Here is a 23,514-nt window from a genome sequence, read left to right as displayed (position 1 = left end):
TCGATGACATATTCATATGCTGCTGAAAATAATAGACTGCTTCTTGCAAACGAGCGATTCTGAGACGAGACATCCTAAGTTACGCTTTAAAATGTTTTGCCCTACATATTGACCTCGCCTTTTTATTATCGTCCTATTTATTGACCTTATTGTTTGCGCCATACTCTATTTATAGCGTATATAGGCTATATAAAGCAAAATGGGCCAACAGAAGACAGTGTTTTGGTCACAAATCATGGCTCCAGACAAATGTTTGACTGTGCTCGTGCTTGTTGCGGGTCTTTGCTCGAGTTTTACGTATGCCAAGCTTCCAAACATTGTGTTTATAGTTGCAGATGATTTAGGCAAGTCACAGGTGTACTCGTAGGGGCCTTCCTTTAAAAATGTGGAATTACATGTTCAGATGGAAGAAAATATACTATTTAAAACATCAGTGCAATCGACGCAGGGGTGCATGATATAGCTGCTGTCAATGTTTTTTGATCAAACAAAGGTGTCGTTTTTACTTATATATGCCTTTGATCTATTGTTACTGTTTCAGGCTTTAACGACGTGGGTTTTAACAACCCCGATATTTTGTCTCCCAACATCGATAAACTAGCCAGCGAGGGAGTGATTCTCGCTCAGAGTTACGTCCACCCCGTATGTACACCGTAAGTAACACGTGCGTCAAATATATCTTGTTGTCTGTCTGGGACTGCCCTTAAACCTTAGGAACCTGGTCCCAGCTTCACAAAAAATGATAATAACAATAAAATTAAAAATTTTTAATCATTTCCTTGGCTAACATCTTTGTTACTAACGTTACATGGACACATGCACACGTCCTACCCTATCAGGAACATCCTAGCCAACTAAGAATTAAAGATTCTTTGTGAGACGGGGACCTGGTGTACATTGTTTAGCTGAGTTGCCAATATGTGACTCGGCCTCGGCTTACATGCAATGTCTACAGATAGGCCTAAGTCAACCCTCACTCATGAGAAAATGTGGTCTTTTCTTTCGCTGTGCTTGTGTTGGTTACAAGGTTACATGATCCCGACGTCTTTAAACTTGGCTCATAGTCGGGAAAATTTTCTTCCCTTTTCCAGATCTAGAAGCGCCTTTATGACAGGTCTGTATCCATGGAAGGCGGGCTTACAACATGGGACTATACATCCGCTTCAGCCGGTATGTGCCCCATATAATGTCACCTTCCTGCCAGAGGTGCTCAGAAAACAAGGCTATGCAACACATATGGTTGGAAAGTAAGTTATTTCCCCTTTTTATTGTATAATTCCAATATTATTGCAGATACCCGAAGTCAATTTTTATGGGGGGGGGGTGAGGGTACATGAGGGAGGGGAGAGCGTACGTGTAGTTGGGAGAGGGAGTCTCTTTCCATCATGCGATTTCCGTGGCAGTCCGAAAATGCAGGGTACAAGCCTGGCCTGTTGAGTTGGTTGAGTGCTTGTCAGATTTAACTGTTATGACACTATACTGTGGTCCGTTATATTATTTGCACAATCTACAAATGTAACATCTATATCCTAGTTTTAGCTTTTTCGTAATCATTCATTGATATAATCAAAAGGAATCATAAAACATGTTTGGCCTTTTTTTGTTTGAATTGAAGTTAGGAAGGCGTCATATACATCAGCTGATTTTTTTCTATTAATAAAAGATGGCACCTCGGCTTCTGCAACTGGAACTGCACACCAACGTACCGCGGTTTTGACAGTTTCTTCGGCTTTTACAGCGGAATGGAAGATTACTATGCTCATACACGTGAGCTTTATTACCGCTTTCTGTGCTGCTTGCTAACAGACTTTAAGAACACAATTATTGTAAATAAATAATAATACGTTATTTGGAAAACTATCCGTTTAAGACTGGGTCAGGGATTCAATGTGGTGCATCGATCCTTATGTACAAAACAGCGACAATAATATTTTCAAGTTACAATTTTTAAAAAAATAATCATACATGTGTGTAAATGATCTTAAACATTTAAAACATATCAGTTGGCCTATGTATTACCAAAGTAATTGTTTATGTGACGCTTTTTACATCGCACTTTTGTTTATTTATACACTATCAAACTGAAAAAAAAACGCCAAGGAAAATTAACATGTGAAATTACGCAAGATTTACAACATAACGAATATGGTTTCAATAATCTTACTTTATTCAAACTTCTTGCACTGTGTTATTTGGAGGTAATAACGCATTGGACCTACGTGACGACGAAAAGCCTGACCGGTTAGACGGGGGAATCTACTCAGCGGTAAGACAGGTCACAACATGTAATGCAGTATATCAACTATGATATTCAAGGAAATGCTATTTTTATTCGTTTCTACATGTAGGTACGCAATTTTTATGAACCAATACTAGATGTGCATGTATACCCTGTGATGTGAAAAGGTCGTAATAATAATAATGATTATAATTATAATATAATTAATAATGTAAAAAGCGTCACATAATTATTTTGAGTCTAAAATCCAAATTTTTTCAGAAGACTTTATGCCAATGAATATTATCAAAATATATAAATGTGAACCTCATAAAATACATTTACGTACATGTATCAACAGTTTATTTTCGCACGCTTTTTAACATTGTCTCGATTATCAGCGATTATACCACGTATACAAATGACAGAGACATAGTTGCATGTCGCTCTATTCTTCTTGTCATTTAGGAGCTGTTCGCCATGAGAGCCAAGCGAATTATCACCAACCACGACAAGAACAGACCTCTCTTTTTGTATTTGCCTTTCCAGAATGTGCACGCTCCAGTACAAGTGAGCATTTTTACACTAAGAATTTTAATGTTATGTTAACATATTTTATATATATGGGCGTTAAAGAATGTACAATGGATCTTTTCACAAAAGTTCACATCACATTTCCACGTAAATGGTTTGATCGTGAAATAGTTTATTTCAGGTACATTAACTATTTTGCCTTTGTTGCCAGGTCCCACGCCGCTATTCAAACATGTATGCTCATATTCAAGATGAAACCAGAAGAAATTTTTCTGGTACGTTTAATATGTTGATTGATTCTGTGTGAATTAGACCGGAAGCACTTTAACTATACAAAAATGCATTTTAAAACAAAAAAGCATGGCATTTAAATATAAGATATGTCTCGATTTTTTTTAATTGTTCTTATTGTTTTTTTTTTTTTTTTTTTTTTTTTTTTTTTTTTTTTTTTTTTGTCAATAATATTACATTCTTGTAAACTTAAAGTCATTAATCGACAGGTATGGTAAGTGCTATGGATGAAGCAATTGGAAACATCACAACTGCACTCAAAGAAGCAGGACTCTATGACAACACTCTGATAGCTTTCACGTCTGATGTGAGTATGTCATATACCAGTATACATATTGTGTACTACTGTTTCAAATTCAATAAATTTCATGTGATGCAGAACATTCTACTTGGCGAAAAAACAGAGAATAATAATATTTTAAAATCTGACAGTGTCTGAATAAGAACGCTAAAAATGACCCGAATATTTCTGTGTTTATTGCTCTTTAATTAAAGAATGGAGGTAGCCCTTTCCGGGGAGGGAACAACTTTCCCCTTCGAGGTTCCAAGGCGAGTATTTGGGAAGGTGGCACCAGAGCGGTTGCATTCGTCCACGGCCCTATGCTACAGAAGACGGGGTACAGGCACAACGGGTAGGTAACGGCGAATCTTTGGGTAAAATAAAAAGGACAGAGCTGCTTAGATTTGAGATCAAATTAACTTATACCTCCTTAATTAAATGTAAGATGCAAAGTTGGCCTTAAGCTTTCGGTTTCAGATTAAGATATTTTGTGTCTTAGACCTATAACTTTAAAGAATTTTCGTGAGACACTTCCGCCACTCCTCTTGTTCAGATTTCCTCGTATTAAATATTTTTCTTTGCTGTATATATGTCGTCTTTCAAGTCTAGTCTTTATTTTGCTCGTGGACAGACAAACTGGGTCACATTTATTAGAGACAGTTACTGAGTATCGAAAAAAATGAGGGCGAAAAAGAATAAACAGTTATGTACATTCCAGAAAATTCCACGCTGTCGATTGGTTCCAAACCTTTTTGGCGGTTGCTGGAGGCTCTCCAGGTAATTTTTCATAAAGATTGTTGAGTATAATTCAGACAAACAATTTACACTTCAAAAGGATTAATAGAGTTACAATTCATAAAACGTTTGGAGTTTCTTTATGAATATGATTTTTTTCATATCTTTAGCTGCAAACATCAACATGGACAGTATGAACCTGTGGCCTATGCTGAAGCTTGGAATAGATTCCGCTAGAACAGAGTTCGTCTATCACTTAGACAATAAATCCCCTTCACTCCAAGGGCATGCCGCTATCAGGTACTATTATTAATTCATTAAATTTTTGTATTACATGGAATCCTATCTGCACCAAATATGTACTCTGTACAGTATATTATAATTCTAAGAAAACACTGAGTGAAGTGCTTAATGACAATCTTTAGTGTATTGTGCGTTTGTAAGCAAGGTTCAAATCCCAGAACTGCTGCAGATCCCCCCTCCTCCGAGTCTGCTACCCCTCCCCATCCCTGAGTCCGTGTTTTAAAGGACGCTGGGAACTCCCCTCCTCAATATTAGACCCCTAAAACGAAATTCAGGGTGGTCAATGGATTTTCCCAAGCTCCAGATGATCGTACACTGATATAATCTTTTGGCATATGATGAGTTCTTGACCATGGTACATTTTTAGAGTCGGCGATTACAAGTACGTCGAAGGATTCCCTGGGCTGTTCAGTGGTTGGGCTGAACCACCAAAGGTGCAACAGTCCCAAGAATATCTGAACTTGGATCATGACAAAGACAGCCTTGATGCCTTCCACAAATACATGCAGAAATCAAAAACTTCACCAGGATATTCAGGGCATGGACTGTATAATATAAAGGGTATGTTTTTTTTAAATAAAATACTATATATTTCTGCAATTGCTTGTTGGGAAGTTCCTTCCAGTTAAACGCTTAAGGGTATACTTTACGCGTTTGATTTTTTCAAGGCCACTTATTCTGTGTGCAGACCTTAAAAAAATATACCCCCCCCCAATTAAAGTGACTGACGTCAACAGTTTCCTTTGAAATGTACAGAAAGATTGACTAGTTATTTAGAACTAAATCACTGAATGAAAAAATAAAATAAAACATCGAATCCAAGAGCAGTGACGGGTTGAGCAATCGTTAGTGAGCAGTAAAATTTATTTTGGTAGGTAAATTATAGAGTACCTTTTAAATGTTACGCAGATTACGTATAGTATATCGTTTTGTTACATCTTACATCGTTGTATTGTTCTGAATTTCTTCTTCCCCCGTAGATGATCCTACGGAGCACAAAAATTTGGTCCAAACCATGCCCCAAGTTGTGCAAGAGATGAAGAAGAAGTTGAAACTGGCACAGCAAGAGATGGTACCAGCGAATGACCCACCGGATGATAACAAAGGAAACCCGAACAATTTTGGGGGAGTTTGGACACCGGGATGGTGCTGATAATGTTGATGTGCTACATGTACATTTACTATGGAATAGTATCGGTTTAAAATGAATTGACATGATGAAAAATACTAACGAAAAATTTAAAAAAAATTTTTTTTGTCATTTGATTATATTTGATTGTTTTTATGTTGGCTATTCTTTCTTCGGATTGAGGAAGGAGCCATGGTGCTAAACATTTCACTTAGCCATTTATTTCAAGCTATTTCATTTCAGTATAATTTACGATTAAAGTGATTTCTATGAAGTAACGATTTACTGTTTGGGATTCTCATTTAAATGCTTCGAAAATATCGTATCCCTTAATAGCAAAAAGCACATTTTAATTAAAATATGTATTTATAAAATAGGTAAGTGAGGATAAATACAAGAAAAATGCTCTCTGACAGAGGCAAGCTGAGTGATGACGTGAATTATATGCAAAAATACTCGCTGTTAAGGAAAGCACACATAATTGCCCGAGCACTATCTTTGAATAAATCGAAACAAATTTATCTGTGGTCCTCGAGATGGGTACAAGAAATACATCTTCTTCCATAAACTGATTATAAACCTAGCATTTTGGAATCATGTGATATAATAAATGATTCCCTGTTCTGAAAATATTGGCAAACACATTTTCACTCTCTAATTTTATCGTCTTTAGTGACCTGCACTTATGTAAATTGAATGGATGCATAAATGAAATAATAATGCGCTTAACGTAATAAAAAATCAAGTCAAGCGCTTTTCTCGAAAAGATAATGATAATAAATGGTTATCTACTGTAGTAGAATCAATATAGACATTAGTATACTAACAGTAAATTAATGGCCACATAAAGGCTCTGAGTTGTGACAGTTTTGGCCTCCATTTAAACAAAACATACGTTGAGAAATAGATAGAGAACCTTCGCCCAAGGAGAGAGAGAGTGTCCAGCGCTTCGAATACCCTATTATACAAATATACATGTAGCATGGGTATATGCAGAATGATTATCACTATTATCACTTACAATTTAAATACCTAATCCTACGCCGCCTCTTGTTTCCAACGCACTGGTATATTCCAGATTTTTTGTAATGCGAGAAGGCGTGTTAATCTGACTGCATTTAGAGTCCCGTAGAGTTGGGTCGATTTAAGTAGAACGATAATTTCACTGGGAATGTGCCCCTAAAACCGGTCGGTTTCAGTGTGGTGCAGTCTGTTTGAGATTAAGAGACTAGAAGAAGATTTTTTTCTTATGGTGACATGGGTTTTCCGTCCTGGTGGACCCATCTTTCACCACAACATGTCATCTTTATCAAGAACAACAATTTATAATAAAATAATAATAATAACAATAAATAAACGGTCATCTAGATAAATAATAATCATTGATTTTATTTTTTTCGCCAAGCATGCACATGGCGTGTCAAATACTTGGTCGGTTTTCCGGTGTACATCGTCATGTAAATTTTTTACGTCTATATATATCGTTCATATTATTTATCCAGTCCATTGAGTAACCAAAGATAGGCAGTTTAATGTCGTCATCATAAATTGAACAGTGGAAGAAAAAGTGCACTTGCTCTGTTGGCCCATCATCACAGAACGGTCTTTCTTCTCTCTCTCTCTCTCTCTCTCTCTCTCTGTGGGTGTGTGTGTGTGTGTGTGTGTGTGTGTTTTTATATAACCTTTGGAGTATATATGTGCTTTTACTTCACGGAGAGGGTTCATATCAGTGATACAGGAGGAAATAATCCATATTTATTCCTAAAAATAGCATACCCTATACTTGTAGATGTATGGGAGATTTTTGTTTTCATGTAAATAAAATAAAATAAAAACATCTGTGAAATAATTGGTAATTTCCACATGATGGGTTAGTCTTAGTGTATACATATACATATATCCCGGTTTCAGTCGTAAGTGGGACGTTGTCAAGTCTGAAATGTGCAACATGGGACCCTTCATTCTACATGTATAGGCTATTCTAGTTCAGCTTTGTGTGTAAGGCTCTTATGAATATGCATCTAAGATTCTTTTAATTTCGCGTTAGTCTGACTTTTAAAGCGACAGCCTCGGAACGAACCTCGGTTGCACCAGATTTCTCAGTGTAAACAACTCAATGTGGATCACTGTTCACATGTACGTGCACATGGCCTCTCAAATGGCCTGCGGTATTGTAACTAACCGTCATGGTGGACATTAGGTCGACGTCTTCCAAGTACATTGCGGCAATTAGGGGGTTGGGTATGATTTTCTTCTGAAGTCATTATCACATTTGCTTGTTCTCTTCCAAATTAATACATATTTATTTCTTTTTTTGAATAAAAAGGACTCGAGAAACAACAATGATAAATGTATTTTATAGGTAAGTGTACATGAAATACAATGTTATTTCGGTCTCACTGTCCTACGACACCCCCGAGTTCAAATTGACAACATATTTACGACAACTACGCCCCCACACGGCTATTTGAAAGAATAAGAGCGCGAAATTACGAACTTGTGATCACTCAACGGCGGACAGAAGAACAGGGAGGATGTCAAGCTGCATTTCTTTGGGGACCCGTCTTCAAATCCCGTTTTCATCCTACGCAAACGCATCGCTCTTCAGGATATTGTTCCTTGCACCGCAGTACACGAAGCACTACGTTTTCCGTCGTCCTCTCGGAGTTCGACGCTTCGTCTCACGGGCCCGGAGTCATCGCTCAGGAAAATGTTTGCTCAAACAGCGTAACGCTCATCGCCTGCTCGTCGAATAACCTTCGCAGGATACCATTTCTTCTCTAAAAAGAAAGAAAACTTGGACCTGGAAATATATATATTGCCTATTTCGGTTCTCGTCTGGTGCTATCAGGCCTTTATTCACACAGTTTCTTCCACTGCCATGTTTCTCGGCATTTCTTTGTTGTTTTGATGGCGGCTTGAAGTAGCCTACTGGTATGTTGTTATTCCACTGTCATTTTCCCACTTTCTAGTCGTTTTTTTTCAGACACAATTAGTTGTGTAGTAATCTTAGCATCTTCTAAGGTTTCATCTGGGGCGGCCGATGTTGAAGACCTACATTGGCCACATTCATTAGACGGTTCACTTTGACAAGGCAAAGACGACACACAGCCATTGGCCAGGGACCTATGTAAGTAGAAAGTAAGTATATTTGGGTGAGGGGTTAAAGTTTGAGACCGGTAACTAATCTCTTTAAATCTCTTCAAGGTTATAGAAGATGATGACATGAAGACGCCATTAGCCGCACATCTCAGACGGGTTGAATCCCCCAGGCACAGGCCACATCCCAGGACCCACAAGCACATATCCACATTCACGAATTGGTTTACTTTGGCAAGGCACGGGCATAAGTAAGTAGAAAGTAAGTATTATTGGGTTGGGGATTAAAGTTTGAGACCGGGAACTAATTTCTTTAAACCTCTTATTCAAGGTAATAGAAGATGATGACATGAAGACGCCCTTAGCTGCATTTCTCAGACGGGTGGAATCCCCCAGGCACAGACCACATCCCAGGACCCACAAGCCCTTGGCCACATTCACGAGACGGTTCACTTTGGCAAGGCAAAGACCTCACACAGCCATTGGCCAGGAACCTATGTAAGTAGAAAGTAAGTATTATTGGGTTGGGGGTGAAAGTTTGAGACCGGAACTTACTTATTTAAATTTCCCTTTCAAGGATAAAGAACATGATGACATGAAGACGCCCTTAGCTGCATTTCTCAGACGGGTGGAATCCCCCAGGCACAGACCACATCCCAGGACCCACAAGCCCTTGGCCACATTCACGAGACCGTTCACTTTGGCAGGACAAAGACGACACACAGCCATTGGCCAGGGACCTATGTAAGTAGAAAGTAAGTATTTTTGGGTGAGGGGTTAAAGTTTGAGACCGGTAACTAATTTCTTTAAATCTCTTCTTCAAGGTTATAGAAGATGATGACATGAAGACGCCATTAGCCGCACATCTCAGACGGGTTGAATCCCCCAGGCACAGACCACATCCCAGGACACACAAGCACATATCCACATTCACGAAATGGTTTACTTTGGCAAGGCACGGGCATAAGTAAGTAGAAAGTAAGTATAATTGGGTTGGGGGTTAAAGTTTGAGACCGGGAACTAATTTCTTTAAATCTCTTATTCAAGGTAATAGAAGATGATGACATGAAGACGCCCTTAGCTGCATTTCTCAGACGGGTGGAATCCCCCAGGCACAGACACAATCCCAGGACCCACAAGCCCTTGGCCACATTCACGAGATGGTTCACTTTGACAAGGCAAAGACTGCACACAGCCATTGGCCAGGAACCTATGTAAGTAGAAAGTAAGTATTATTGGGTTGGGGGTTAAAGTTTGAGACCGGTAACTAATCTCTTTAAATCTCCCTTTCAAGGATAAAGAAGATGATGACAAGAAGACGCCCTTAGCTGCATTTCTCAGACGGGTGGAATCCCCCAGGCACAGAACACAATCCCAGGACCCACAAGCCCTTGGCCACATTCACGAGATGGTTCACTTTGACAAGGCAAAGACTGCACACAGCCATTGGCCAGGAACCTATGTAAGTAGAAAGTAAGTATTATTGGGTTGGGGGTTAAAGTTTGAGACCGGTAACTAATTTCTTTAAATCTCTTATTCAAGGTAATAGAAGATGATGACATGAAGACGCCCTTAGCTGCATTCCTCAGACGGGTGGAATCCCCCAGGCACAGACCACATCCCAGGACCCACAAGCCCTTGGCCACATTCACGAGACCGTTCACTTTGGCAGGACAAAGACGACACACAGCCATTGGCCAGGGACCTATGTAAGTAGAAAGTAAGTATTTTTGGGTGAGGGGTTAAAGTTTGAGACCGGTAACTAATCTCTTTAAATCTCCCTTTCAAGGATAAAGAAGATGACAAGAAGACGCCCTTAGCCGCATTTCTCAGACGGGTGGAATCCCCCAGGCACAGACCACAATCCCAGGACCCACAAGTCCTTGGCCACATTCACGAGATGGTTCACTTTGACAAGGCAAAGACGATACACAGCCATTGGCCAGGGACCTATGTAAGTAGAAAGTAAGTATTTTTGGGTGAGGGGTTAAAGTTTGAGACCGGTAACTAATCTCTTTAAATCTCTTCTTCAAGGTTATAGAAGATGATGACAAGGCAAAGACTGCACACAGCCATTGGCCAGGAACCTATGTAAGTAGAAAGTAAGTATTATTGGGTTGGGGGTTAAAGTTTGAGACCGGTAACTAATTTCTTTAAATCTCTTCTTCAAGGTTATAGAAGATGATGACATGAAGACGCCATTAGCCGCACATCTCAGACGGGTTGAATCCCCCAGGCACAGACCACATCCCAGGACACAAGCACATATCCACATTCACGAAATGGTTTACTTTGGCAAGGCACGGGCATAAGTAAGTAGAAAGTAAGTATAATTGGGTTGGGGGTTAAAGTTTGAGACCGGGAACTAATTTCTTTAAATCTCTTATTCAAGGTAATAGAAGATGATGACATGAAGACGCCCTTAGCTGCATTTCTCAGACGGGTGGAATCCCCCAGGCACAGACACAATCCCAGGACCCACAAGCCCTTGGCCACATTCACGAGATGGTTCACTTTGACAAGGCAAAGACTGCACACAGCCATTGGCCAGGAACCTATGTAAGTAGAAAGTAAGTATTATTGGGTTGGGGGTTAAAGTTTGAGACCGGTAACTAATCTCTTTAAATCTCCCTTTCAAGGATAAAGAAGATGATGACAAGAAGACGCCCTTAGCTGCATTTCTCAGACGGGTGGAATCCCCCAGGCACAGAACACAATCCCAGGACCCACAAGCCCTTGGCCACATTCACTAGATGGTTCACTTTGACAAGGCAAAGACTGCACACAGCCATTGGCCAGGAACCTATGTAAGTAGAAAGTAAGTATTATTGGGTTGGGGGTTAAAGTTTGAGACCGGTAACTAATCTCTTTAAATCTCCCTTTCAAGGATAAAGAAGATGATGACAAGAAGACGCCCTTAGCCGCATTTCTCAGACGGGTGGAATCCCCCAGGCACAGACCACAATCCCAGGACCCACAAGTCCTTGGCCACATTCACGAGATGGTTCACTTTGACAAGGCAAAGACGATACACAGCCATTGGCCAGGGACCTATGTAAGTAGAAAGTAAGTATTTTTGGGTGAGGGGTTAAAGTTTGAGACCGGTAACTAATCTCTTTAAATCTCTTCTTCAAGGTTATAGAAGATGATGACAAGGCAAAGACTGCACACAGCCATTGGCCAGGAACCTATGTAAGTAGAAAGTAAGTATTATTGGGTTGGGGGTTAAAGTTTGAGACCGGTAACTAATTTCTTTAAATCTCTTCTTCAAGGTTATAGAAGATGATGACATGAAGACGCCATTAGCCGCACATCTCAGACGGGTTGAATCCCCCAGGCACAGACCACATCCCAGGACACAAGCACATATCCACATTCACGAAATGGTTTACTTTGGCAAGGCACGGGCATAAGTAAGTAGAAAGTAAGTATAATTGGGTTGGGGGTTAAAGTTTGAGACCGGGAACTAATTTCTTTAAATCTCTTATTCAAGGTAATAGAAGATGATGACATGAAGACGCCCTTAGCTGCATTTCTCAGACGGGTGGAATCCCCCAGGCACAGACAACATCCCAGGACCCACAAGCCCTTGGCCACATTCACGAGACGGTTCACTTTGACAAGGCAAAGACGACACAAAGCCATTTGCCAGGGACCTATGTAAGTAGAAAGTAAGTATTTTTGGGTGAGGGGTGAAAGTTTGAGACCGGAACTTACTTATTTAAATCTCCCTTTCAAGGATAAAGAAGATGATGACATGATGACGCCCTTAGCTGCATTTCTCAGAGGGGTGGAATCCCCCAGGCACAGACCACAATCCCAGAACCCACAAGCACATATCCACATTCACGAAATGGTTTACTTTGGCAAGGCACGGGCATAAGTAAGTAGAAAGTAAGTATTATTGGGTTGGGGGTTAAAGTTTGAGACCGGTAACTAATCTCTTTAAATCTCCCTTTCAAGGATAAAGAAGATGATGACATGAAGACGCCCTTAGCCGCATATCTCAGACGGGTGGAATCCCCCAGGCACAGACCACAATCCCAGGACCCACAGTTCTTGGCCACATTCACGAGATGGTTCACTTTGGCAAGGCAAAGACGACACACAGCCATTGGCCAGGGACCTATGTAAGTAGAAAGTAAGTATTATTGGGTTGGGGGTGAAAGTTTGAGACCGGAACTTACTTATTTAAATCTCCCTTTCAAGGATAAAGAAGATGATGACATGAAGACGCCCTTAGCCGCATTTCTCAGACGGGTGGAATCCCCCAGGCACAGACCACAATCCCAGAACCCACAAGCACAATTCCACATTCACGAAATGGTTTATCTTGTCAAGGCACGGACCTATGTAAGTAGAAAGTAAGTATTTTTGGGTGAGGGGTTAAAGTTTGAGACCGGTAACTAATCTCTTTAAATCTCCCTTTCAAGGATAAAGAAGATGATGACATGAAGACGCCCTTAGCTGCATTTCTCAGACGGGTGGAATCCCCCAGGCACAGACCACATCCCAGGACCCACAAGCCCTTGGCCACATTCACGAGATGGTTCACTTTGACAAGGCAAAGACTGCACACAGCCATTTACCAGGAACCTATGTAAGTAGAAAGTAAGTATTATTGGGTTGGGGGTTAAAGTTTGAGACCGGTAACTAATTTCTTTAAATCTCTTATTCAAGGTAATAGAAGATGATGACATGAAGACGCCCTTAGCTGCATTTCTCAGACGGGTGGAATCCCCCAGGCACGACACACATCCCAGGACCCACAAGCCCTTGGCCACATTCACGAGACCGTTCACTTTGGCAGGACAAAGACGACACACAGCCATTGGCCAGGGACCTATGTAAGTAGAAAGTAAGTATTTTTGGGTGAGGGGTTAAAGTTTGAGACCGGTAACTAATCTCTTTAAATCTCCCTTTCAAGGATAAAGAAGATGATGACATGAAGACGCCCTTAGCTGCATTTCTCAGACGGGTGGAATCCCCCAGGCACAGACCACAATCCCAGAACCCACAAGCACATATCCACATTCACGAAATGGTTTACCTTGTCAAGGCACGTACCTATGTAAGTAGAAAGTAAGTATTTTTGGGTGAGCTAACATTGGTAACGAGATGACATCTCATTAGCTTTTGACTACAAAAAGGTGTAGGTAACATTCTTGTAGAAATACAAGCATATTAAATAAACTGGATCATATCATCCACCAATGGAAAATATATGAAACAAAGTTTAATGCTTGAAAACGTCTATGAGTTGACAATTTTTAGAAGATCATTATTACTGTGTTTTATTTATTTTTTTTTTTTTTGGGGGGGGGGGGGTATCCATCCTAAGGATTGAAAATATTTTATGACGAAAATATTCTTGCTTGCTTGGCTTTATATATCCCAAGCATTAACGCACTCACGAGCTTTCCATACTTATTACACGCGTACGTTACAAGCATTCTAATTCAATTAATTCAAAATTTTAGGCTAACAAAAGCAGAAGATTTACATAAGTGGATCACAAGAAAGAACCATTCCAACTCTTGACCAAACCCCCAGTACGCACCGTTTCTCATGGCACACTCCTAGGAAGGTCTGCCTTCACATGGTACTAAAGGAAGCTACTGAAGCAGACGGTACTCCTTTATCCAGCCCTTGCCACACCATTGGGATGGGAAATGTTTCAATGCAAGTTGTCGGGAAAGCAAATAACTAGGTATCCTTTGAAATATATTATTAGAAATCGATAATCTTTCCCCAGATGTGAAATGCTTCATATTCTGCATATGGAACAGTTTCCAAGCTAAACATTAAAATGAATGCATCCACGATGAAAATAATCTTGCTATCTTGTCTTATTTCCCTCAACTTACTAAGTGTCCATACTTTGGTACGTGTACGGTTCAAGCATTTCCCTCCACACTCGCCTAAACTACGGAATACAATTTGAATTTTAGGCTACCCGCATCAGAGGCCTTACAGAAATGATGCTCAGAGAAGGATAATGCTGACTCTTGACCAAACCCCGTGAAAAAATGCTTTTCACGCAAAGGCTCGCTTTCCACATGGTGCCCAAGAGAAATTGTAGAAGCAGACGGTGCTCCTGGAGCTGTTTGTCACACTAATTCAAGGCAAGATGCTTTTCTGAAACAAAGGTTTGATAGAAGTTGTTTGAAAACAAACGTTTTGGAAGTAAGTTGTTATAAACATTTACCCAAGGAGCTGTATATTCATTTAAGGTGCTGTTGACAGTGCTTTCATGCTGTAACGAATGTCCTTTGCTTGCCCTGTCGTGTTTACTGACTTTCAAAACGCATAAACTTGATAATTTGTTTCGAGCATCCCAATGCCCTCCATCTTTTTGACGATAATAAAGATAATAATTTCAATTTCAGGCTACACTGTGCCTCTATATTCCAAGTAACGCAGTGCCGTTCAAGTCTTGATGCTTCAGACGTCAGCTGACGAGTGCTTTTTTTCCTGATAACTTTCAAGGAATCCACATTACCAAATAGTAAATGGTATGTATCTATCTATATACCGTGGTTTTTCGAAATATCGCCCATGAAAATTACCCCTTTACCCCTTTAATACAGAAACATAGCAACTGCAATGATGTTATAAGTTTAAACTTTGCTTGATATTAGTTTACTTAGTTTATTTAGTTTATAAATTTATTGCAGGATTTGGTGCGGCGGAATTCGCAATCTTGATTTTGGAGAAAACGGCTTGTTCTGCAAACAAATTCAAGGAGCTAAAAAAACTGAGCAAATAAAGAAATGCATCTCATACCAAAAATTTTCCACAACTGAGAATTCTAGAGATTTCGGGTCATGGATTTCAGACCTGCACAATGCACATTCGCTTCTGTACATCTATGTTGAAAGTGTTACTGCCACTCTACAAAAATTGTTCTTGCAAATAATTTCAAAGGCATTGAGTTTTTTGTTTTGTTCAATATGCATTTTATTGCGGTTGTTCAAGGATGAATTAGTTCTATTTTTTCACTTGTTTGAAGAAATTTTAATTAGTTAGAATTAAGATTGCTTGATTTGCACAATTTGTTACTACAATTATATTCTCAAACATCAAGATGCCTGCAGCTCATTAGAAATGGTCATAAGACCATTAGTCTTACTCAGTTGTAATTGTCCGCGTTTTTATTGATCCAGTGAAAATGAGGATTTCGAAAAATACATGTACTTCTGATGGCGTAGAATTTGTCAACATAGCCTTTGAGAAGATCACCACCTAACCCTCGCCATAACCCTAACCGTAACCCTACACGTCGCCTTCTGGTGCTGTCGTCGCACCAGGAGTTGTCGCTGCAAACCATCTTTGTAAAATCTCACTTGAAGTAAATATTTTTACTTGAAGAGTTTTTACACAGAAAGCTTGTGTAAAATCTGTAATGAAATGGTTAAGCATTGGGGAGAATCATTGCGTTACAGGTTATACACGGTGCATGCTCTTCTTGAAGGATGCTGGGTGCACACAGTCATTCTTTAAGAGAGGATAACAGCTTACTAACATTACGATTTTCTCAAGTGTTCTGTTGACAAATGACTACATCATCACAAGTTCCTTTTGGCAGTTTTGATAGTCGAAATTTGATGTGGACAGTTATAATTTGAGATTATACCGATGATCAAGTTTTTCAAAGCAAGCTTGCTTTATTCCTTACTTGTTGTATATAAATGAAATCTGATGTAAAGGAACCATTCGGTACGTATATTTACTGCCAGACACTTTTGTGCTTCTTTTTGGCTATAAGCGTAGGAGGCAGTGAGGGGGTTGATAACGGGCCCTGCTAAATTTACTATTGAGAAAAGTAATTAATTATCGATTATTATAGCTTAGTTTAGTTTGCAAGTATGTTAAGTTGAGGTCTGACATGTTTGTTCCTAAATATCTACATTTTAGAAGGTGGATGTTTTGCGCAATCGAGTCCTTGTTGCCAACTGACTCGTGTGGTTATGGACAGTTTTCAGTTAAACTGTATTTTTTCTAGGATGGCGTTTTAATAGGAAACTATTGTAGATTTCGATTGTACTTGCATTCTCAGCCAATATTAGTTCGTAGTAGTATAACGTATTTTATTACACTTTAGCTTAACTTTGTTTTTCAATTGTTAATGTTATTCATATATTCGTACTGATGTCGGATCATAGGTAATATTCAGTTACTACATGTACATGTATGAGCAGTTCTTTATGTACTTTCAGTTATGTAATGTATTTAGAAAAAATTTGTCAATTTTAATACTGTTCAAATCGTTACATACAAGAAATAAAACCAACTTCCCACTCGTTGACTGGGTCAATCGGCAAATAACATGCTGTTTTTTTTCTTTTTTTTTCTCAGAAAAATCAGTAAAAGTAAAATTGCTTACTTTTTCATATACGGAGAACCTCTTTTTCTTACTCAATCTGCTCCTTTTATTGCCCCGTCTCCCATCCCAAAAATGAATCCCATAATCCTTGCTCCGCCAGTGTGATTACATACCAAAATGTAGGTCCATTAGACATTTTTTCAGATATTATCAAAAGTTAGCGAGCGGGAAAATGTTTACTAGATTTATCCGTTACGACACAAAGAAACGTAGATAAGCTAAATTTTAAACCTTCGTTACTGTCGCTCGAGGCACCACCTTGCATTCTCCAATCGATCTAGTTTCGTAGAAAAAGAATATTTGCAACTAATCGGAAAGCTAACGTTTTAGAAAATATATAGAATGTTTATTTAATATAACGCAATAAATAGCTTGAGGTTATTTTCGCGGTGTCATCCTTATGTTATCCTTATGTCTTTTGCGGAAGTTCATTATTTTTAGTTTTTTTTTTTATTTTTAGTAATATTCCAGCCAATTAATAAAATTGTTCCAATACACACCATGGGCATTGCCTATTATTCCCGAAGTTATCACTTTCAATTCCGTTATTTTTATAAACCTGACCAAGAGCGGACCAGCTTGCACAGCTCAAGTCAATATCAACAACAGATATTTATATTCTTGCACTATCTATAAATAAGTTGAATTAAAAGAAATTAATCATCTGAATTCCTCGCTGAAATTTATAACGATGGGCTTTTCCAACAGCAGCTGTAATGATAACTTTTTTTAAGGATACCATTCATTTTCATATTAACAATGAAGCGTATACAGTAGCGTTAGATTTGCGTATACACAGTATCAAATACATAATTAACAGAAAAGAACATAGATAATATGAAGTAAAATTATTCTCATTCATAACATAAATTTTCAAAGGCCTCATTCTAATGATTTATTTTTAAAGTACTTTACATAGAGCATTCATCAAGCTAGAAATTAATAATGAATGATATTGAATATAGTTTTATGAAATCGTATATAAAATTCTATGGGATAAAATGGACACCCACGTTACTATATAACATTTCAGCAGAAATAATAAAACGATAATAACTTAAAAAGTATCAGTTGTACAGCAAAAAGAGCGCTCTTCTAAATGTTGACGTCATAATCGAAGCCGCCATTTCATTACAATATGACGTGAGAAAACGTGACGCCATAATGAACGTGGCTTGTCTTGATAAGCACAATCACCACGTTACCAAGGTAATTTAGAATTTCCGAATACGTGACAATGGGTGAGTAATTTTTTTGGCTCTCTTTCACCAAAATATTTTTAGTGTAAGATACGAACATATGTAAAAATATGATGAAATGTATTACTCATTTTTCTTCTGTCTATGCTTTAAATGCGATTTGATTTACTGAACATAAATTGTTTAGGGTATAATTGAATATAATCGGGAAGACCAAGAATTTATCGTATAATGGGACTGCCCACAAAGATACAGAATTATTCGAGCTCAGGAGCGGATCCAGGATTATTTGAAGATTGTAGGGGGGGGGGGGGGGTCCGAGGATGGGAAGTCGACACCCTCCTGGCGTGGGATTAAAAGGGCCCGAATTTTTTTTTTTTTTTTTTTTGTATTTTAGTACGCGAACGGTGCCATTTTGTATGGTTTAGATCTGTGATTTACCTGGTCAAAATTCTAATTTCAAGGGGGAAATATTAGTGTGATTTTTTCAGAAATCGAAGGGGGCGGGTCAGGCCTCCCTGACATCCCACTAAATCCGCCACTGCGAGCTGGTGTGCATATAAATCTCTAAACATCATGCAGAATGGATTTGATTTACTATTGCCCTCTACATATCCGAGTAAAATACTCTCGGTACTTTCTTAATTACATAACTCATTTAATGTAAATACATAATTAATTCGGAGAACTTGGAGAGGACGGGATACACGTTGAAATACAAAAAATCGACTTACACATTGGGGCAACTACATACTCGTTGACATAAACATGTAAAAAAAATAGGGGTAGCAGTAATGTAAAAATCATATCAGAAAAACAGACAACCTAATTCTAGGGAATAAAACCCAATGTTCAACTGTGCCAATTTGCCAATTTTAGGTCTATTTAAGATTCGGAAGAAAGGAGCTATCGAGGTTTCGAATGAACTAGAACGTGCAAAAATTAACCACCACCTTATGGTATTGAAATGCCAAATGGATGAAGTGTTAAATAAAGTGAACACGAACAAAAGTGCCCTCCAGAACACCAAAGAGGCTGTCGTATGTGCAGATACTATAACAACTATAACTACTTCCAAAATAGCGGATTTGGAGAAACGTATCGGTAAGTAATTCTTAAAAAATTGTTCAAACATTCCGGTTTAAGGGATAGATTCACAGTTATTTATTTATTTGTTTATTTATTTATTGTGTGTGTGTGTGTGTTTGTGTGTGTGTGAGTGTGTGTGTGTGTGCGCGCGCGTGCGTGTGTGCGTGCGTGTGTATGTGTGTGATTCATTTCAACTCTGTCAAAGGTTTGTAGAAGAAGCTATTGGTAGTTGGAGTGAACTGTAGGCGGTAATTTCCCCTGGAAGATATTCTTTTCCTGACCCTTAATATCAGTTTAGTATATTTGATTAATATTTCGCTAATAAATGATATCATTTAATGGATAAATAGCAAACCGATGATTGAACTTGAATACAGAAAAAAAGAAAGATTTTGGAAAACGTCAAAATAACTATACCAAGTATAAATAGCAATTTATTTAATCCAAACAGTGATTTTCTATTGTCATGATGTCAAACTTTATACGGTTAAAGAAATTAAATGACTCGGCGACTGTTCTGGGACCGTACTCTTATGCTGCTGTATAAACCGACTTATTCTTTTCTCAGATTTCTTGGGCAGCGAACGCCAGATAAACGCGGAAAGGATGGACAAATTGTCCATCAGAATGGCTCAATTAGAAAAAGAATTTCAACACGAGAAAGAGGACAAAAAGCTGCTGAAATGGGAGAAAGAAGCAATGGTGAATCGTGTTGCTGGACTGATGTTGACCATATCTCGTCAACATGATGAAATTGACAGACTCAATGGACTTCTGGGGGCAAAGGTAAGGGCCTTCTGTTCTTTAATATATATGCCTATATAATGTAATCCTTGCGGTCGATTTCCATTTGATGTACGGCCAACCATTTCTTGTGTTGACAACTGCGTCCAGTTTTAATGATAATTTTGGGGGGGAATGCAGGATTTTGGACTATCCCCCCCCCCCCCCCCCCCAATCCGACGACCCTCCTTTACGATTAGATTTACTTTTAAGTAAATTGTAACATTGTTTACATAGTTTTACATTGAATTTTAACTCATTATTCAGCCACCTGATGGATTGACAGGACTGGGCAATACATATGAAGAAGTAGGGCCTATCGTGATCAGGATAACAGGAGGTTTGTAATAATAAAGAAGCAGATAGATTTGTGATTTGGAATTGTGTGTTTTCGTTTAATAATACATTCCGTTGTTTATTTGCTGAATATTGTTGATCTGTCTTTGTCATGCATTTTGTCATCCGTTTTAAAAGTCCTGATTATAGCATATTCTGTTATTCTGTAATCGATCATTCTATGTTGATGTCTACCCTTATTACCCTGAGTGTCAGAGCAACGTAAAAATTAGCTTGTAAATATTAAATATACCTTGGAGTCATTTTTACTAGTATTGCTAATATGGGTTATATATAAAATCAAGATCGAGCTGGAAATACCGGAATCTAGAACCTAGGGTAACCCTTATAGAAACGGTGTACTTTTTTGCCTGTGATACTTTAATTCTCAGCTATTTCTCATTTCCCTTATTTGTTAACTTAAATAAAAATGTTACATTATAGATGCAGATACTCCTGCAGGAGGGGACAAAAGCGGTACAAAACCTGTCCACGTCGAAGAAGAAAAGGTAAACGATTCGTTAATGGTTCCATTTTGTGTTTGTTGTCGGTCCATTCATCTGTCATGGTTTTATTCTTTTTAAATCTAATGATATTTGGGCAACTCGCAAACGTGTACAATATATCTGTTAACACCAGATATCTCCATCAATTGAAATGGATTGTTTGTTGGCCGGAAATTTTTTTCTATGCATTGAAAACAGCTTGGTTCTTATTACAGACTGATACTTCCCACCTGAAACGCCTTGAAGACGAGATAAACCAGATGAAAGAAAAGCTTCGTCAAATGGAAGGTCCGTGAATCTTTTTTTCAGCAAAAATGATTCGAGTAGAAATGTCACTTTTCTTGTATTTAAAAATTGTCAGCTTTTCAACTGTCCTGTTCCAGCTACCATTGTATATTTTTCTGATCATGTCCCTTCTTTTCTTCTTAATAAATAACATAACTCAAATAAAATAAGTAAATAAATAAATAAAACATCGTTAAAAAAATCGTTTGCAGTTTTCATCTTTGTTTTTGAAATTTCGTAAACTGTTACCAGTCTTATCGTTTTCTCTGTTACAGAAGATGTGCGTGCAAATAAAGATCGCACGGATCCTCCAAAGGCAGACGTTCTGGAATCCTTGATGACAAAGGAGGTTTGTAAATAGATATATCATTTTGCGTAAAAAATGTTTTGATTTCCTCTTTCTTTCTTTGTTATATCGCAATATTATTGGTTTTATTGTTGACATCGTATTAAACACAACCTAGCCGCACCATGTATATTGGTCTGTTGCTAAATCATGGACTGGAATTTGGAAAGCATAATGCACAACCATAAAATTAGGAAGATCATTAATATGGGTTATACAATGTACATGTACATGTAACATTTTGCATTAAGCTAGTGTATTTTTCAGACACAGCTTTTAATCAAGGTATTTCCAAAGGAAGATGGCGACGAAGGAGATGGGGCCATGCTCAAGAGACTGGAAGACATTGCCCTCTCCATGGACGAGAAGCCCAATGCCATCCTTGAAGACACCAGCATTCAGGCTGAGGCAGGCTCAGCAGACGACAGCACAGTTGTCCCTGAGACAGCCATTCTGGAGGAAGAGAAGAAAGAGGTTGGCAAATGAATAACGCAGGCCGTGTACAAATGAAATTCAGTACTTTGTGCTCTTCATGTTGAATTATTAAAGTGGATTAATTTCAATATCGTATGCAATATCTTTCTAAATTATGGAGTAATTAGATTTAAACAAATCCAACATCTAAGAAGCGTAAATAAATACTGAAGCATGGTTTTGCATCAGCAGGCCAGCAGTAAATTGCATACTCAAAACCTTAACAAAAAAGTCCTACAGGATCTAATAAGATCCTATAGGATCCTAAAGGAAAATGGGCCAATTTTCTATAGAATCCTGTGGGATCTTATAGGATCCTATAGGACTTTTTTTGTAAAGGAAAGTATACATTATTGCACATTGGTCTGTTACAGCCTCCTATCGATACATGCCTTACTGAGGAGATGCCAATTACCGTTCTCGCGGACACCACTGAAAACGTTGCATCTGCAAAACTTGGCCACGTGGAGGACAAAGATCCAAAAGCCGACGTGCTGTTGGCAGCAAAGCCCCAGACTGCAAAGGACAAGAAAGGCAACAAGAAAGGCAGGAAGGGTCGCAATAAGAAGAAGGGCGTTTTCCGTTACCACTGCTTTTAAGTTGACATTGCGAGTTGTGGAAGAGGCGTAGGAGATTTACAATAGCACAGCTTCAAACTCTAATATCTAACAATCATTTCAAAGCCGAACACAAATTTTACGTTTTTTTCAGATTATTGGGGAAGGGAGGGTAGGAGGGGGTTGAGAGGGGTTAATTTTATTACCATTCAACTGTGTTAAACCTGTTTCCATATAAATATTATTTAAATGTATATAGCACACGATAATTTACATAGAATATGATCAAAAAGCTCACATTAAAGAAGTTCGTTTCTGGCACAACTCTTTTGTTGTCATTTTTTGAAATGATTAAAAGATTTGAAATATTTTAAAACGAACTGCTATAACACTCAGATGTGAAGGGGCTGGCCTTTGTGTATGTACACAAGCTGACTTTAGGCAAGGGGTAAAACTCCCAAGGCTGAGTAGACATAAAATTCTGGATTTTTTCTCCCTTTTACGCGCAGTACATTTTTAAAAATGTGTGCACGGAGTTACTACGGTACATGTCCTGACTTTTTTCTTCCCTAATGTGCCCATAAAATATAGATAAGATAAGATAAGAGTTTATTTAGCCAATTATAAAATCGGAAATCATTTTCCTTTTGGAGCAAGTTTGATAATATACAGAGTAAAAGTAATACAATAGATAAATTAAGGATTTAGTTTTAAGATCAAATTAAAATGCGTCACTGCACTTGGATAAAAGCTGTTTAAAAAACACTTACTGCCTTTAAAAGTTAAAAGTCTACTATTGCTTGGTAAAAAACGTAAAAAGTGATGATGCAGGATGAAAAGAGTCTTCCATGGTATTGACGGTTCTTTTCTCCATTCTGTCTTTAAAAATATCATCCAGCTTGGTTAGATCCTGCCCGATAATCTTGCTTGCAGTTTTTACAGCGTTGGTTACTTTCTTTCTTTC

General features: G+C 38.4%; 3 protein-coding genes and 1 long non-coding RNA gene across 4 annotated transcripts; all 4 read left to right on the top strand.

Moving 5' to 3' along the window:
• Positions 1 to 182: 182 nt before the first annotated feature.
• LOC106181462 (arylsulfatase B) lies at positions 183 to 5,771 on the top strand. The gene is made up of 13 exons (XM_013565844.2): positions 183 to 344; positions 542 to 653; positions 1,092 to 1,247; positions 1,664 to 1,767; positions 2,199 to 2,266; positions 2,687 to 2,788; positions 2,964 to 3,027; positions 3,253 to 3,350; positions 3,539 to 3,675; positions 4,042 to 4,100; positions 4,229 to 4,358; positions 4,729 to 4,922; positions 5,342 to 5,771. The coding sequence occupies exons 1-13, from the start codon at positions 200 to 202 to the stop codon at positions 5,512 to 5,514; spliced, it is 1,542 nt and encodes a 513-aa protein (XP_013421298.2). The 5' UTR covers positions 183 to 199; the 3' UTR covers positions 5,515 to 5,771.
• A 7,924-nt stretch (positions 5,772 to 13,695) lies between these two features.
• Positions 13,696 to 15,599, top strand: LOC147763518 (uncharacterized). Its single transcript, XR_015332686.1, has 3 exons — positions 13,696 to 14,299; positions 14,541 to 15,104; positions 15,267 to 15,599. It is a non-coding gene; the product is annotated as an uncharacterized LOC147763518 (long non-coding RNA).
• Positions 15,600 to 18,212: 2,613 nt separating this feature from the next.
• On the top strand, positions 18,213 to 21,184 carry LOC147763517 (uncharacterized). Its single transcript, XM_087003259.1, has 6 exons — positions 18,213 to 18,216; positions 19,054 to 19,278; positions 19,832 to 20,049; positions 20,314 to 20,386; positions 20,827 to 20,891; positions 21,104 to 21,184. Exons 1-6 carry the CDS (start codon positions 18,213 to 18,215, stop codon positions 21,182 to 21,184), a joined length of 666 nt encoding a protein of 221 aa, XP_086859385.1.
• Positions 21,185 to 21,688: 504 nt separating this feature from the next.
• On the top strand, positions 21,689 to 22,672 carry LOC147763516 (uncharacterized). The gene is made up of 2 exons (XM_087006470.1): positions 21,689 to 21,993; positions 22,368 to 22,672. The coding sequence occupies exons 1-2, from the start codon at positions 21,844 to 21,846 to the stop codon at positions 22,590 to 22,592; spliced, it is 375 nt and encodes a 124-aa protein (XP_086862596.1). The 5' UTR covers positions 21,689 to 21,843; the 3' UTR covers positions 22,593 to 22,672.
• Positions 22,673 to 23,514: the final 842 nt, after the last annotated feature.

Source organism: Lingula anatina, chromosome 2, assembly GCF_051362555.1.
Source record: "Lingula anatina isolate TDL-2025a chromosome 2, LinAna3.0, whole genome shotgun sequence".
Lineage (NCBI taxonomy): Eukaryota > Metazoa > Brachiopoda > Lingulata > Lingulida > Lingulidae > Lingula > Lingula anatina.
This window is presented reverse-complemented; position numbering and strand designations above follow the sequence as displayed.

Coding starts and splice junctions, on each gene's coding strand:
- LOC106181462 (XM_013565844.2), top strand. CDS start 200: ATGGGCCAACAGAAGACAGTGTTTTGGTCACAAATCATGGCTCCAGAC. Junction 2,267..2,686: donor ACGGGGGAATCTACTCAGCG/GTAAGACAGGTC, acceptor CTTGTCATTTAG/GAGCTGTTCGCCATGAGAGC. Junction 3,028..3,252: donor AACCAGAAGAAATTTTTCTG/GTACGTTTAATA, acceptor ATTAATCGACAG/GTATGGTAAGTGCTATGGAT.
- LOC147763517 (XM_087003259.1), top strand. Junction 20,050..20,313: donor ATGGACTTCTGGGGGCAAAG/GTAAGGGCCTTC, acceptor CTCATTATTCAG/CCACCTGATGGATTGACAGG. Junction 20,387..20,826: donor CGTGATCAGGATAACAGGAG/GTTTGTAATAAT, acceptor GTTACATTATAG/ATGCAGATACTCCTGCAGGA.
- LOC147763516 (XM_087006470.1), top strand. CDS start 21,844: ATGCTCAAGAGACTGGAAGACATTGCCCTCTCCATGGACGAGAAGCCC. Junction 21,994..22,367: donor TGGAGGAAGAGAAGAAAGAG/GTTGGCAAATGA, acceptor GGTCTGTTACAG/CCTCCTATCGATACATGCCT.